General features: G+C 42.0%; 1 protein-coding gene across 1 annotated transcript in view; it reads right to left on the reverse strand.

The window, feature by feature from the left end:
- The window catches only part of Utp20 (UTP20 small subunit processome component), an 89658-nt gene that overhangs the window by 55571 nt on the left and 16647 nt on the right, over positions 1-17440 (reverse strand). Inside the window, exons 13-19 of the mRNA XM_076919926.1 lie at positions 11901-12056; positions 11681-11769; positions 10275-10380; positions 8488-8638; positions 7326-7388; positions 5779-5937; positions 2361-2437 (exon numbers count right to left, since the gene is read on the reverse strand). Of these exons, the coding sequence (XP_076776041.1) occupies positions 2361-2437; positions 5779-5937; positions 7326-7388; positions 8488-8638; positions 10275-10380; positions 11681-11769; positions 11901-12056 (801 nt within the window). The remainder of the gene's footprint in view (positions 1-2360; positions 2438-5778; positions 5938-7325; positions 7389-8487; positions 8639-10274; positions 10381-11680; positions 11770-11900; positions 12057-17440) is intronic.

The following is a 17440-nucleotide window of genomic DNA, read 5'->3' on the forward strand; positions in this document are numbered from 1 at the left end:
GTGTGAAATGTCCCACTAGAAAAATGTAAAAGAACCAACTAAATGTTAATTTCGATTAATCTTCAACATGGGGTTAAATCTGTTGTTTTTACACTGCCTACATCGCACAGACTATGTATTTTATTTTATCATTATTCGGTCGTGCATATGATGTGCATGAATGAGTGGGGGCATGCATGTACCAGTGTCTGTACAGAGGATAGAGTCGTCAGATTACTTGAGTTAGGTTCCCTCCTTCTACTGCAGGATCTAAGGATTGAACTCAGGAACTCAGGTCATCAGACTTGTGTATAAGAACTTTTACCTTCTGAACCACCTTGTCAGTGCACAGAAATTATTTTCATAGTCATAAAAGACTACACAATAGTTTTTAAAATCTAAGTAGGTACATGTAAAACTATTTAGTTTTGTTGTTGATGATACTTTGAATCAACCTTTCTATGAAATCTAAGCTGGTCTAGAACCCATTATGAAGTCCCAAACTGACAATCTGCTGGTCCTACCACTAAGCGCTAGGCATGAACTACCATATCCAGTTAGGTAAACTGATGTTAAAGACACAATAATGAAAATGGGACATGATATATTCCCCACTTTTTCCTCTCTGTTGCTGTGACTAAGACCATAACCAAAAGCAAGCTGGGGAGGAAAGTGATTACTTGCCTTAAACTTTCAGCTCATTGATGGAAGTCAGGGCAGAAAGCACGGAGGAGCGCTGCTTGCTGCCTTGCACCTACCTAGGGACTGTGCTGCCCACAGTGGGCTGGGTGCTCCCACACTAAAATCAATCAAGACAAGTCCTCAGACAAACCCAATAAAGAAACTTACTCACTGACTCTCCAGGTTATTCTGGTCTACGTCAGGTTGACAAGGTTAAGAAGGATAGATAGTATGTGAGGGAGGTCCCATTAAGGAAAGAAAGTTGCTGGAGAGAAAATAACCAAATATCTATTTCTCTGCTCCTAATTCAAATAAACATTGACCATTTGAAATATGTTTCTCAGCTGATGTGCTGGCACATGCTTCCAATGTTACCACTCGGGAGGTAGAGAGATATGTGTTAGTTCAAGTCCAGCCTGGTCCTCATAGCTAGTTCCAGGCCAGCCAGGAATAAATATTTAGATTCTGTCTCAAACACTTTTCAGAACTTAATGTTGAGACATGAAGTGAATTGTGTAGGGTTATTTATTTATCTTTACAGTCTGAAGCCCCTACGATAATATTCTCACGTTTTCTCTATCAGACATTAATCTTCCATCCCTTTTCTCTCCTTCGCTTACCTTCCTCCTCACTCCCATCTCCTTCATCCTCCTCTTTCATAAGACACAGAGCTGTGTAGCCCAGCCGCAAATCTGAGAAGCGCCCTGCTGTAATCTCCTGAATCCTGGGATTACAAGTGTGCATCGATTGGCACACCTGGCCTTCCACTAGTGAGCACTAACTTTACACTAGATCTGACACTAGTTATGCATGGTGTGTACTGTACATGGAAAAACATCCTCAACAATAAAATAGCCTAGCCACTATAGGAAGACTTTAAAAGCATTCAGAGACTTAGGAGCCAGCATTTGTGATAATGGACCACTGATTACACACATGTCACTTCCTATTCTTTGAAGGTTCCCCCCCCCCCCCAGCCCCCGGCAAAATCAGTTTGAAGATGAAAGCAATTTATTTTCATTATCCTTGTTTGATTGCTCTGAAAGGAAGTAAAAAGCAGGCAAATTGGTTCAAAATTGAAGAGGGATTTGTTTCCTCTGATTCTGTCAAGTAAAAACTAAGAGGATAGAAGGCAGGGCACATGACATATTTTCAGTCTGACAAAAAGCCAGAGGAAAGATTCAAGGACAAACATCTGTAAAAGGACAGACTTCTCTATCTCAGCCAGAGCATAAGCTATTTTGTGACTATTAAAATCATTTGTTAGAGTTAAAGGTATACATACGTGTGTGTCTGTGTGTGTGTGTGTGTGCGCACACAAGAGCTTGCACGCGCTACATAGCTAGGATTTTGAAAAGTCCTTATTTTTAAAGTATGGTTCAATGATTTAATATGTAAAAATAAAAATATGTAATTATCACAATGTATCTTTTGATCATATAAAAGTATCACAGAGTAAAAAGAAAACCCTCCAGTCATTTAAGTGTACAGAAACATTTATATAGCTAGCCTACTGGAAAAAAAACAAACAAAAAAAAAAACAAAAAAAACAAAAACAGGCACTAGAGAGACTCTCTATTTTTCTTTCTCGTGTTGTCTCACAAAGGACTCAGATGCCCATGCACTTAAACCATACCTACATGGAACACAGGCCTGGCCCTGGCCCCATCATCTGCATCAGTCACTTAGCCCATGCTTACCTTATGAGCTCAGTCACAGGGTCCCAGAGGGCACTGAAGTTGACGTACAACATGCCTATCAGGTAACGGAGTGGCACCTGCAAGTCCAAGAGCCTGGCTTAGTAAGCATGTGACAGGCAGGGAGAGAAGGTCAGGCGAGAAGTACTCAAATGCGCATGCCCCTTGGACAGCGCAGGGTTTGGGGAGAAGCTTGCGTTTTCAAGGGAAGGTTCTTGGTATTAACCTAAAATTTAGTGTGTAATGATTTTTCTTTAGCTCCTAAAATCTTAGTCATACTCATTAGAACACAGTATGCAAGCTCATCCCAGATGTTCATTCACGAAGTCTAAGTCCAACTGGGAAGGAAATTCCATCATAAACACTATCATGACCCAATGCATCACACATTAATAAAGTGTGGACACTAAACATCAACAACAACAACCCAACCAACCAACCAAACCAAAACCCCCAAGTTATAGGAATAGTGGCTAAAGCCGCCTATATCTGCTGATGCCTCAGTTCATTCTTTCTTGCTTTTGTAGGGTGGGGATGATGGTGTCTCTTTTTATAGCTCTGGCTGTCCTGGAACTCACAATGTAGACCAGACTGGTTCAAGCTCACAGAGATCTGCCCATCTCTGCCTTTCAAATCCCAGGATTAAAGGCATGTGCCACCATTAGATGTCTGAGTTCCCAAACCAGTGCTTTCAGAGACTCTAGGGTCCTGGACTTGGGTCCTAAAATAAAGCTTTTCAGTCAGCTTCTACATGGCATTTATTATTATCAACACTCCATTTTCCAGGTTAGACACCTTGGAGAAAATTTTTATTTTATTTTATTTTAAATTTGGGGGTGTTCTGGCTGCAATCCCTATTCCACATGAAATGTAGAGAACACTAATGCTCACACCAGCAAAGAGCGACCTTAGATGAAAGAGGACTGCCTTTCTCATCCTTGTTCCTAATGAGCCCATGATGGACTTTCCACAGGCAAAGCCAATATATTCTGCAGCCATGAATAATGTGGTGGAGAATATTGGCTCTAACCCTGACACAGTATCCTCCCTCGTAAGGAGTCATTTCTAAAAAGGTACTAATGCTGCCCACACTTGCTGTGAGAACTGAATGAGATTACTATGGGAAGAATTATGAATGGAAAGGCATGTTGTGAATTACAAAGTACAAAACTTGCTCTTCTCTAGGCTGATTTGGTTTCGTGCATACACTATTAATTAGTACGAGCTTGCTTTTACAGTTCTGAATGGAAGTACTTGAGCTGTCTGGCCTCAGGTTGGGGTGCACAGCAGCAGAAAGTATAAACCATACACAATCCATGACACCTCAGCTGAATCACAGTTCCTACAACTAGGCACTACAAGATCTTGAGCAAACCTGAAGCTCACTGTGCCTCAGTTTGCTTCTCTGTAAAGTTTCACGTGCTGCCTCCCATCCCCTATGCTTCTGGGCATGCCCAAATCCAACAAGAAGCAATGCTTTTAAAATATTCTTTCTCAAAGAAGAGACTTCCGGAACGCAATACACGACCTGTTCTTTCTTGACATGGCAAGGGTAGAAATGAGGCTAAACCCCGACAACTACTTTATTCTTACAATTGTCTCTGTATATTTTACAACCAGGCATGCGGTGTGGTAATTCTGATAGTTACCTGTTTTATGGCCATTCTCTGAATCCTAAAACCTAGCTAGCTAGCTATCACCAATTCTTGAAAAGCAGTGGCCAGAGAGCATTATAACATAAAATGATCTTGATATGGAAAGACCATGTTTTCTTAGTCTACTTTCAATGGGTTTTACCTAAAACAAAAAATTCCTGTTTTTACTCATTTTGTTATTTTAAAATATACTGAACTGCTTATGTTTTTTTTTTTTTTAAATCCTAATAAAGAAACTGTAAGATTATGTCCCCAGTAGGGATCCAACAGAACACTCTTCTATAAACCCATTTTCACTGAACACTTACTCAGTGGAGCAGGACACTGTGCTCAGATGATGAATTAAAGACCTAAAGTCCTCAAGGAATATATGATCTAGGGAATTTCTTCCAGAGGAGAAAATGACCAGAATCTACAGGTAATCAACAGCAGAAAGATCACCCATCAGACAGCAGGATGGCTGGGGGAGAAGGTGAGCACACCTGTGACATCAGAGATGAACTGTGGTATCAGCATCCCCTGGAACCTGGAGACCATATCCATTTGCAGTTTCTCTGTATAACCTATGTGTGTGTGTGTCAGACCTCATTTCCTTTTGCACCTTCTTCCTCTGGAATGGGGCATTATTAGCTCCTTTAAGATGCAGCCAAACATCACCTTTCTAGAAATTTCCAGACTCTTGAATGGATAGAGGGTCCCCTAGTCCTTGCCCTGACACTGTCTCAGTGAAGGCAGAGGCTGAGCTTCTGACTCTCACCAGTACCTGGTCATTGCTGGCCAACATAATGCCTGATGAAAGATTAGTGCTAACACTGAAAAACTACTATAATGTGCTTACATGGTAGCTTGTTTTGTACTGGGATTTTAGATTTAGTTCATGCAGTTCCTATAGCAACGGTGGACTACAGACTATTGTTTTCCTAATTCACAAACAATGGTATTGCCGACTTTCACCTTGGTAGTCATGAGTACTCTACTTAAACTGTTGTGGGAATACCAGGGGCCAGCAGCCAGCTTGATGTACTTCTGCAACCTGCTCCCACAGCCACCAATCACACTCCACCCTGTATAGCTTCTTCTAAAGGACAGAACCTGATTATTTTGTCAACAAAATATCTCTCTCTCCCCTCCTCCTCCTCCTCCTCCTCCTCCTCCTCTTCTTCCTCCTCCTCTTCTTCTTCTCTCTCTCTCTCTCTCTCTCTCTCTCTCTGAAAGTGTAGTCTTATACTTTCAAATGTTCATGTGCCATAACTTAGTTAAGAAACACAAGAGAGGGCTGGAGAGCACCTAAGTTCAATTCCCAGCAACCACATGGTGGCTCACAACCATCTGCAGTGGGGTCTGATGCCCTCTTCTGGTGTATCTGAAAAGAGCAATGGTATACTCATATACATAAAATAAATGAATAAACCATTTTAAAAAAAGAAAAAGAAAGAAAGAAAGACAGACAGAAAGAAAGAAAGACAGACAAGAGAAACCCCAAGTGAAATGGGCTGCTGGCATAGTCAAAGCCTCCCTTTCTAGGCAAAGCAATACAAGAGTGACAGTCACTGTGTCACTGTTACATACTCAAAAGGACACTATGATATTTAATAGGCTGAAAGAATGACTTAATTGGAAGCATGGAAGAGAAGCAAAGTTTGCTTTACTTTGTAACAAGAATATTTTCATTGTTGATAACTATGTGGCACTACCTCCCAAATGAGATTTAAAACATAACTTAATAAGGAAGGAAGAAAGGAAGAAAAGAAGACAGAACCCATTACCTCCTGCAGCTGTCCCTGAGGGACTGCCCCCTGCACCACGTCATGCCTCAGCTTTCTCAAGTGCAGAAGCTTCTCTCTGTAGTCGCTCACAGTTGCCGGCACAAGTTCAGCCTGGCGTAATATAGCGAAGGCTGACTGCCGCTCCGAGAGCCCATCATCCTGAAAACCCAGACAAAACCCAAGGCAGGTCAGAACTTTGATTCCAAAAGGAACATGAGGCATGACTTGTGAGATGGGGTCTTCCTGTGTAGCCCGGTTGGCCTGGAACTCATTATGTGCTTGAGGCTGACCTCAAACTTACAGAAAATACCTGCTTCTTGCCTCCCAAGTACTAGGATTACATGTGTGCACCACTATGCTCAGCTGAAAGGTTTAAAAACAAAACAAACAAAAACTCCAACCAAGAATATGCTGGAGAAGGGTGGATCCTTAGAGCTCAAGTGGTCAACCAGCGCAGCTGATTCAGTGGGAAACCTTGTCTCATATAGAATGACCAAGGTTGGAGAGATGGCCCAGAAGTTCAGAGCAATGGTTGCTCTTCCACAAGTCTCTGGTTCAAATCCCAGTACCTCCAAGGTAACTCATAAGCTACATGCAACTTCAGTTCCAGGAGATGATACCCTCTTCTGGCCTCCTTGGGTACCAGACATGTAGACATTGCACAATTTTTTTATATTTGCAGGCAAAATATCCGTACGCATAAAAAAAAGATTAGTTCTAAAGACATACAAAAAACAGAAGATGGACTTAGCAGGTTATACTTACATACTCATTCACATTTAGATATACATAGAATGAAGAGTATGAAGTGTCAGGGGCATGGGAGAAGTGGGAGGCGGAAGTGATTTAACTATATTTTAAATTAAAAAATAAGGTAGCAAATAATACAAGACATAAACATCGACCTCTAGCCTCACATCGACCTCTAGCCTCAATATTCATGTACACACACACACACACACACACACACACACACATGCACGCCACACACAGAGTAAATACAAAGTTGTCAAAAGGATTCAAACTAACAGCATCTACTGAAATAAAGAAAAAAAGTACACACACACACACACTCAATCTCTGTGCAATTCTACTTCTAGTATTTGCATAATGGAAACAATTCTGCACATGCAAATATCCATCCATGGGAGGCCACTGTGGTGCCATGTAAGATACTGGAAAATGGTAACTAAGACCCAACTTAAGCTCCCATCAACAGAGCAATTGGTGAGACACACAATGTCTTTAAATGTGAGGACTGTTTAAACTTCAAAGGAAAGAGGCAAAACCGGAGGCACCAACATAGAAACTCCCATGGCGGCACGAGCCTTCATCATGTCTTCTGCTACCCACGAGATTTGAACGAACATTTAGTAGACTTAGTGGGAGACAAGAATATGAATTCAAAAATATCAATTTGTATCATACATCTTTACATAGTTTTTGCAAAAATATCACTTTGAAAATTAATATATATATATATATATATATATATATATATGTTATGTTTTGATTTTTTATACTATCCACTCTAATAACTACAGTACCTCCACTGAAACTGGAAGCTGGATGTCAAAATGATTTAGGATCCTTATTGTCAAAAGCCGAACCTAGAGAAAGTACAAGGGAGATTTCAGATTGCAAAGTGTAAGTTCACAAAACCCAAGAGGCACTGTCTCAGTGCAAAGCCTGCCTTTTCTAATCCTTGTTTCGTATCCAACAATGACCAACACTTAATTCCAACAGTAAATGAATTAAAAATAGTATGAGACTGAGTGGGCGAGGCTGCCCAATACACAATAAACATTGTTTCAGCTATGACAGTAATTAAGTGCAAGGGCCTGACTACGCTTATATACAATTCAACTACAACCAGCAGCTCGGGCTCCTTAGCAACGTGGGTATGGCACACACTTGAATAAGTAGGGGAACCACCTAAAATTCTTTTTCTCTTTTCTTTCTTTCTTTCTTTCTTTCTTTCTTTCTTTCTTTCTTTATTTATTTTTTTTTTTGTTTCTTTCTTTGTTTCTTTTTTTCCAAGACAGGAGTAGGGGAACCACCTAAAATTCTTTTTCTCTTTTCTTTCTTTCTTTCTTTCTTTATTTAGTTCTTTTTTTTTTTTTTTTTTTTTTTTTTTTGTTTCTTTCTTTGTTTCTTTTTTTCCAAGACAGGGTCTTACTATGTAGCCCTGACTGTCCTGGACCTCACTATGTAGAACAGGCTGGCCTTAAACTCACACAGATCTGCCTCCAAGTGCTGGGATTAGAGGTATACACTACTACTATGCCTGGCTTAAGTTTTACTTTTTCTAAATTTGAAAACGTTTGGAGAACAGCAGCTTATCACAGGAACACACTCTAGTTCTAAGTTGTGAGACACAGATAGGTTGTTCACCTATTAGTATAAGCACAATTTTCTAGTCCATAAAATGTCCACAATACAAGCCTGCACAACAGAGATCTAGTCAAACAAATACCACCTATGAGTCCATAAGTTAAAAAAAAAAAAATCATTTATCTAGTTTTTTTTTCCCCTACCCTAGTCCTATTGGAGGCAAAACCCTAAGATTTGTAATCTTACTGATCATCCTAACCAGGCTTGCTGTGATCAGACTGTGGTCAGTGTTTAGTGTCACTGATGGAGATCACCACAGCAACACCCTGATGAGGAAGTGAGTGCTCACAAGCTGAACTTACAACACAGTAGTACCTTGGAGACACCAGTTGAGATGTTTGCTTGTAACTTGGGAAATAATTCCATTAAAGCCTCCTCAGAGAGTGGCCCTCTGCATCCACATAACGCTAGCCTCTGATAATAGAGATCGGCCAACAGCAACACAGACGGCTCCACTGGAAATGTTCTGTAACAAGATATTTACGAGAGTCAAACTGCATCCCACTGCTAAGTTACTAAGAAATGTCCACGGATGAGGGAAATATAAAATGCAGCAGCCGTAAGTTTTATAGAGATACCCACCATCATTTTATAGCTGAAGATGAGGTCGCCAAGTGAGTAAGGTGCTTAGACAATCTGCTAGTTAGAGGAAGAGATGGGACTAGAACCTCTGATGCTGCCACTCCAATCCACAGCTGTGAGTGGCAGTGGCATCCAGAGAGCACATGTGAAATCTGTCAAGTGTTTACTGCATGCCAGGGACTAAGCTGGGGAGGAAAGTGCAGCCCATACCTCAACCCTGCACCACGACAGGCCCCAGACCCCCCCATATGCCAATTTTATTCACAGACATGGTCTGAGAGCCTGGCATATGCCAGTGATTTTTCTAGACCCTGGAAAGAAAATAAACCAAAGACAAAGCTCTTATTCTTCTGAAACTCCATTCTAGGAAACGGTAGTCACAGTACACTAAAAACTCCTCAGTAGCACAGTGATAGATGCTAGCAAGAAAAGCATCCGGGGAAGGAGGCTATACAGGAAGCAAGACAGTAGATGGCAGGGACCAGTGGGCAAAATGTTACAGGACCGTCACAGAACGTAGAAAAGAGGACATGAGGATATCTGAAGGAAAAGCATTCTGGGCAGAAGAGTGAAGCCAAGGCTCTCTCTGACCCCTGCTCGCCTACCACTCTAATACACACACTCTGACAGGGTTAAGTGAACAAGGAAATATGGGTGATGCCAGGACTCAGCAGGGGACTTGTAAGGACCTCAAACTTTATTCCAGTGGGAGGAGTAGGGCTTCCCAGCATGACTAGCATTCAGGGCAGGAACTCTGCTGGGGGCTGCCTCGTGCACCGCATGGTGTTTAGTCAGAGCCCTGGCCTCAGCCTACTAGAAACCACAACAGGCCTAGGAATGAAACAGAGTGCTACTTCTAGAGTCAGCAGCTGGTTGAAATAGAAAAATTACGCTGGACCATTTCATCACACAGCAAACAGACAATAGAACAGGGAAGGTTTCTTGGAAATGCAGGTCCCACACTGTGAGGCAGAACAGCAAGATGTAGAAGCATGTAAAGGTTCCTCATTAAAGAGGTAAGCAAGAATAATAACACTGGGTGGATGCCTAGCATATATGAGGCCTTTGTTTCCATCCTCAGCACCACAAAATAAAGTTTTTTTTTAGATCCACCTGGGCTGGACATGTTAATGAATACCCCCAAGTACTAAGTAATCTTAGTACTTGAGAGGCAGAGGAAAGTGGATCTCTCTGAGTTCAAGGCCAGCATGGGCTACAGAGTGAGTTTCAGGGCTGTGTAGAAACCCTATTTCACAAAACAAAAAACAAAAACCAGCTAACATTTTAACTTTTTAACTCTAATTCTAGGAATATTATGAAATATTCCTTTGCAAAGATAACTGTATACTTAAAATACTTGGTCTGTCAAAAATTACTTTAGTTGAAGGATCTAATAACACTCAATTTTCCCATGTGACTGTATTTAGGTAAAAAGATTTCTGTTATAACCAAGACTTCACACAAACAGGAGCTTTTTCTATTTTATTCATTGTTAAGACAAATGGAAGCTGTTTACTTACAACACTAAGTGCTTCACCCGTTCCACAGGAACCAGATGAAGAATTTCAGAAGACTCTTCCAAACTTAGTAGAGTATTTACAGCTTGACAAAGAACAAATAAATGTCCTAAGGGCAGAAAACCAAGAAAAGCACATTATTGTATCTTTCTATAGGGAACACATATTCAGAAGCAGAGAATCAAAGCCACACCATTGACTGAGACAAGAAGCAAGCTGAGGTCAAGCACCCCTACTCCAAACCTGAAGTATGTGAGCCCTGCTCCATGGTGTACAGTTAGCTTTCGAGTCAAAATCCTAGATCTGGAATTTTCAGGTTAGGGCTTCTAACCAGCAAAATAGATGCATATATATTTGAAAGTCTGAATTTCAAGTAAGGGATATAGTCTACCCTCTAATATAATCCAGACTAGAATTTTCTCTAACAGTAGACCTGGCACACTCCTCCCTCCCTCCCCCCACCGCCCCCCCACCGCCCCGAAGCCTAAACCATTTACAGTCCCTTTGCTAATTTCCTTCCCAAAGTAGCACTATTGAACACAATGCACACAAGGCTCTGCAATGGCAAAAGTCTTTGTGCTGAAACAGCCACAATCTAATACAGTAGCCACTAGATACACATGGCCAATATCTGAGCTATAAAAAACTTGCTGTGTAATATTCTATAGCACACTACTACTTCTGTGGGTGAATAATCACTAAAATAAGATACCAAGAAAGACCAAATAACTGCTCTGAGGAAGACAAATAGCAGGTTCTGTGACTTGGAGTAGGGTAACCTAGTCCTGCTGACAGGAGGCAGGGAGGCTTCCTAGTGATGCAACTGCAGTGGTCTGAATGAGTCCTCTGGGACTCGTATATCTGAACACTTGATCCCAGCTGGTGGTGCTGTTTGGAGAAAGTTCTGGAACTTTTAGGATAGCTTGCTGTTGGAAATAATCTCTCAGCTTCCCTCTCTGGCTGCCTGCTGCCATGCACCCTGCTATTGTGTATAGTCCTGGACTTGTACACTAGACAAACTCTCAGTAAGTCCCTCTTGGGCATGGTGTTTCAGCACAGCAACAACAAACAATCAGCCTGAGTGATCACACTGAATAATAAACAGGAAGGTTCTCAGGCAGAGGGAGCACACGTCAGGGTGTGACTGTGCCCCAGGTGAGTAAATGAAGCAGTCTGAAGCAGAAGGTGGCCCTGAGGGGTAGGCAAGGCACAGGAGGTAGTGGGGACTCAAATGTCCCATGTTTTCAATTCTCCTAATACTTGACTTTCCTTGTGTTCAGGCAACTTATGGGGTACAAGTAGCACATGCCCCTGCCACACATGCACACTGTCATATGGAGTTACAGCAGAATACAGCGTTAGCGCTATTCTGTGACACACCAAGAGAGAAAAAGGGCTGACTGACTGACCTTTTCCACAGCTCCCTCTGTCAACAGCCAGGAAGAGTGACTCTATGAAGCAGGACACAAGTGATACTGTTTTCTCTTTCTCAAGCGGTCTGTTGCAAAGTGCAAAAAAGAAGGAAAATTTCAAATTTTTATTTAATGGCTTAGTCACAGGATGGAAAAGAATGGGTAACATTTTAATAGAAATGTTAAATGTTTGTAAAACCCAAGTTTATTTCCTTACCTAAGATGAGGTAATACCACAAGGGCTGCCCAAGACTGTGAAAGGTGAGTGGCATCTTTATTTGGGGGGAACTGAATTACGGATAAGAGATGGTTTAAGACTGGAAACTGTTCCTTTCTTCTCTTGGAGTCGGCTTTCCTCTGCTTTAAGTAGGATCTGAAGGTGAAAACAACGAACAACAGATACTTAACCAAGCACATGTCTGAAAGGGCGCATCTTGAAGGGAACAGGAGCTGGGGCGATGAATGGATGTAAATAAACAAGCGTGAGTCACTTACTGACTTTCTGTTTTAACTGCCTGTAACCTAAGCCAAGCCCTTCCTAGCTCCAGGCACTGCTGTGCACTGTGCACTGGCTGCTGGGCATATCTCAAGGACTGGAGCAACCTCACTTCCTCCATTCCTCATATCTTATTTATTTCAGATGGTATAGCTATGAGCCTGGGAAGCTGGAACTGATTATATATAGCAGGCTGGCCTTGAACTTGTGCCAATCCTCCAGTTTCCTGCCTTCTGAGTGCTGCTGGTATTATAGGCATGAAACACCATAATTGCCACCTGAACTTTTTTCCATGAACTTTAGTATTTTCAAATGAAGGATGGTACCACAAAGTTACCATTGAAAAATTGGCAAATACCATTTTTATTATGACTGACAGGTCTCCTCCCACTTTATGTGCAACAAGGTTCCTCAGTGATGTTCTGTGACTTACCATTTGTTGATGGGTATGTGTTAGTCTATATAGTTATAACTAGCCCTTTCTATTACAAGCAAAATCCTAGAAATGATAGGTAATATGCTTTGTAACTTGTTCCCCATGTCTAGTATGGTTAACTTGTATATATAAGAGAAGTAGTCTGTAAGGATTTTTGTTATTTAAATCAACAAAAAGTCATTGTTTTGGGGGGTTCCATACTTGTCAGGACACAGAATATTTAAATAATAGATAAGTAAGTTAAGTATCAATTCACTAGTCAACTTAAAAAAACAAAACAAAACAAAACAAAAAACTAGACAGGATTTCTTTGAGCAGCCCTGGCTGTTTTAGAACTCACTCTGTAGACCAGGCTGGCCTCCAACTCAGAAATCCGCCTGCCTCTGCTTCCTGAGTGTTGGGATCAAAGTTGTGCACCACCACTGCCCAGCTAGTCATAGTGCCGTGAGTCTTTGTAGACAATAAGCATGATATGACAACCTATAAAAGTCTTATAAAATACTGATGATGTCAAAGAAAAAGTCATTATTTGCCCCATCACTGTCCTAAGATAACGTCTCTTCTTGCCTGGAGTCTTGAACTCAGATCTTGCAAGGCTCAATCCTTCCCATTACAGTGAGTCCAAAGCCCCACTCCAGAAGGGACTGATCCATCTGTCACTCCCTGCTCATGTGCCTAACTGCCTCACCAGGTCCCTCTTCAGGTGTCGCTGCTGTCTTCTGCAGGATAGACAGGCACCTCTCATTCTGTCACACCCATGGCCTACAGCAGTGGATGGGGCTTTAAATGAGCATTTCCACACCAATTCTCTCTTCCTGGTTCCTGTGAGTAGAGAGCTGGGATGGTTCTGGAGTTTTAGAGACAGGATCTCAATATGGATCCCAGGCTTACCTCAAACTGCAATGTTGCTTAGGTTGGCTGTCATTGCAACACTCCTCCTACCCACTGTTTGGGTTCTAATCGAGTGTGAGGTGTCTGTGCGCAAATACATGTCACTACACGGCTCAAACTGTTACTCAAAAGTCTCCACAGGAAGAGTTAAGACAAAGGTAACCATTCACACAAATCATTTCTGTGAAGAGTGGCAAAGGAATGTTTTCTCAGAGAAAAGAGACATGGAAGTTGTAGTACTAGCTTTGGATTAAAAAATCTAATTTGCTTATTTTACTATGTACTTTTCTCAAGAGGATTACAGAACCGTGAGGTGTGACAGGGTCCTCATCAGCCCCTTGGCTTCTCTGAGGGGAAGATGAGAACCAAGCAGCTTCACTTCATGGCCCAAGTGTTGGGGGCCGACTTTTAGCAGAAAGCGGCTATCAGCTTTGCAGCCATCTTGAGCCATATACCCTGACATGAGACTTGGATTACAATAGCCTACAACAGCTGAGAACACTCCGATAATCTTGGTTTAGATACCTTGGGTGCGTGAGATTAAAGGTGTGTGAGATTAAAGGTGTGTGAGATTAAAGGTGTGTGACTTAAGAGTGTAATTTAGAGATAAGATTTAGAGACAAGACCTAAGGGCATGATTAAAGGTGTGACTTAGAGGCATGGCTTAGAAGGGAGACATATAAAAGGCAGAGACAGAATAGAACAGAGAACCAGACACAGCAGAGAGAAGACAGGTAGCAGGCACTTGGAAGAGAACTTGGAAGAAGTAACTTGGAACTTGGAGGGACTAGGCACTAGGAACTCAAGACTTAGGACTTAGACTGAAGAATAAACAGGATTGAATTACACTCTGTCTGGTCTGCATTCTTCTAGTCTGTCCTCACTCTTGCTCTTGCTGAACCCTGACCCATGGACCAGAGCGGTAGCTTGGGCCGGGATACAGTGGCCGCCCAAACGTGGGTCGGCCCGGGCCTCAACATTTTGCTTGGGCCGCAACATTTTTGACTGCCCCAACGTGGGGCTAGTGTGGACCCCAACATTTTTTTTGGTTCCCGAACGTGGGGCATCGAGAACGAGAGATCCAGTGAGGGACGTTACTGGAAGAAGGATAAGTTGATTGTGGCAGGAATCTGCCGCGTTGAAAAAGGTAAGGAAAATGGGACAAGAAATTAGTCAGCCTGAATTCAATTCTCTCTTTTGGTTTTGTTGTTTGCTGCTCACATGTGTTAATTTTCTGCTTTTGTTCTTGAATGCTGTCTTTTTTGTTCAAAATAAAAGGAAGCGTAAGTTAGAATCCAAAATACAACCAAAGGTTGATGACAATTTGTCAGAACCAGATTGTGCTGACCAAGAGAAAGAGGAAGTCAAATTTTATGACTCTGAAATGCCCCCTCCCTATGCACCTCCACCTCCAAGTGCTCCCCCAATGGAGATGGTGGTTATAGATCCCATAAGGGAGTTACAGGAAAAAATATCTGTTCTTAAACAACAAATAGAGTTAGAAAAAGAGTATCAGGACTTAATTAATCAGCTACAAAAATTAAAGACAGGAAAGATGTCTCAAGAGGTAAACTGTGAAAATCCCCTGGCTCCTTGTGTTCCTCAACCAGGAGTCCAAAGACAGTCTCTTTCGTCTAGCTTAAGATTAGCCACAGATCAGCCAGAGGAGGGAAAGGCTGAGGCTTTTCCTGTATCAGAGAACAGAGATGCTCAAAAGGGGTTGCTTGGAGACATCACACAGGGTTTAATTTTCAAATTATTAAGGAATTTAAAAAATGCAGTATCACAATATGGTGCCACTGCTCCTTTTACTCTTGCAATTCTAGAGTCTGCTGCAAAGGAGTGGCTAACTCCTAGTGATTGGAATACATTAGCAAGAGCAGTTCTTAGAGGTGGAGACTATCTTATTTGGAAATCAGAGTATCATGAGAATTGTAAAGAGACCGCTAGGAGAAACATTCAGGCAGGCAATGGTTGGTCCTTTGATGCCTTAGTAGGAGAAGGGCAATTTGCTTCTAGTGATAACCAGATGCACTATGACCCAGGTTTATATGCTCAAATTCAAAATGCAGCCATGAAGGCTTGGCGTAAACTTCTAGTAAAGGGAGACCCTGGTGCATCTTTAACAACAGTCAGGCAAGGGCCTGATGAATGATTTTCTGACTTTGTTCATCGATTAATGACAACAGCAGGGAGGATTTTTGGTAATGCAGAGGCAGGTGTAGATTATGTGAAACAACTTGCATATGAAAATGCTAATCCTGCCTGCCAAGCGGCCATTAGACCTTACAGGAAAAAGACAGACCTTACGAGGTATATCAGACTCTGTTCCGACATAGGTCCCTCTTACCAACAGGGCTTAGCTATGGCGGCTGCCATGCAAGGACAATCAGTAAGAGATTTTTTGGCAAGTAAAGACAGAAAGGCATGTTTTAAATGTGGCAAGCCTGGACACTTTGCAAGAGATTGCAAAGTAGAAAATGAGTTAAGCCAGAGACAGCCCAGAAAACAGCCTGGGCTCTGCCCAATTTGCAGACGTGGAAAGCATTGGGCTAGTGAATGTAGGTCCAAAAGAGACACACAAGGAAACATCCTTTTCCATAATCAGGGAAATGGGAACAGGGGCCAGCTCCAGGCCCCGAACCGACGCAAGCCAAAACAGGCTTATGGAGCAGTCAGTGTCCTACCAGCAAACACCAATCCCTTTCTGAACTTAGTCAAGCAACACCAGGAAGCACAGACTAGACCTCAGTTCTGCCACCCACACAGTATTAACCCCAGAAATGGGACCTCAGGCCTTACCCACTGGAGTGTTTGGACCACTCTATCCAAATGTGTTTGGCCTGATAGTGGGAAGAAGCAGTGCTACTATGCAGGGACTACAAATTTTTCCTGGAGTTATAGATAATGATTATCAGAGTGAGATTAACATAATGGCACAGGCAATTCAGAATATAGTCACTATTCCTACAGGAAAGAGGATAGCTCAACTATTGTTACTTCCATTATACCCTACTAATCACAAATATAAGAATCCTAAAAGAGGGGATCAAGGTTTTGGTTCCTCTGATGCATACTGGGTACAGCCTATAGTTAAACAAAAAACGATGATGACAATTTGGCTAGATGGAAAGGCATTTCAAGGCTTGGTTGACACAGGAGCTGATGTGACTATCCTAAAACAAAGTGATTGACCTGCTACCTGGCCTCTGACCCCAACCTTAACCAATTTAAGGGGTATTGGCCAAAGTCAAAATCCACTACAAAGCTCTAAGGTGCTAACATGGAAAGATAAAGAAGGAAATACAGGAAATATACAACCCTATGTCATCTCAGGCCTTTCTATTAATCTCTGGGGCAGAGATCTGTTATCCCAGTTGGGACTGATTATGTGCAGCCCTAATGAAGTAATCACAGCTCAAATGATAAACTCTGGATTTTCCCCCAGGGAAAGGATTAGGAAAAAGTGAAGATGAGATTACCTAACTTGGATCAGGCTGGGCTGTGGTGGCACAGGCCTTTAATCCCAGCACTTGGGAGGCAGAGGCAGGCGGATTTCTGAGTTCGAGGCCAGCCTGGTCTACAGAGTGAGTTCCAGGTTAGCCAGGGCTACCAGGTCCTCTCTCTGAAGGAAATACCAAGGCAGAACTAGCTACTCGTATAGCTGCAGTGACTTTATCAAATCAGAAATCTAATTTGGATCAGGCCATAAAGGCTCATGAGTTACATCACCTTAATTCTAAAACTTTAAAAGGTATGTTTAAAATTACCAGAGAACAAGCTAGACAAATTGTTAAACAATGTCAATCATGTGTTAAACTTTTACCAGTTCCTCATTTGGGTATAAATCCAAAGGGACTGATACCAAACAGTATCTGGCAAATGGATGTTACTCATTATAATGAATTTGGCAAGCAAAAATATATACATGTAT

The sequence above is a fragment of the Arvicanthis niloticus genome, chromosome 22 (genome assembly GCF_011762505.2).
Source record: "Arvicanthis niloticus isolate mArvNil1 chromosome 22, mArvNil1.pat.X, whole genome shotgun sequence".
Lineage (NCBI taxonomy): Eukaryota > Metazoa > Chordata > Mammalia > Rodentia > Muridae > Arvicanthis > Arvicanthis niloticus.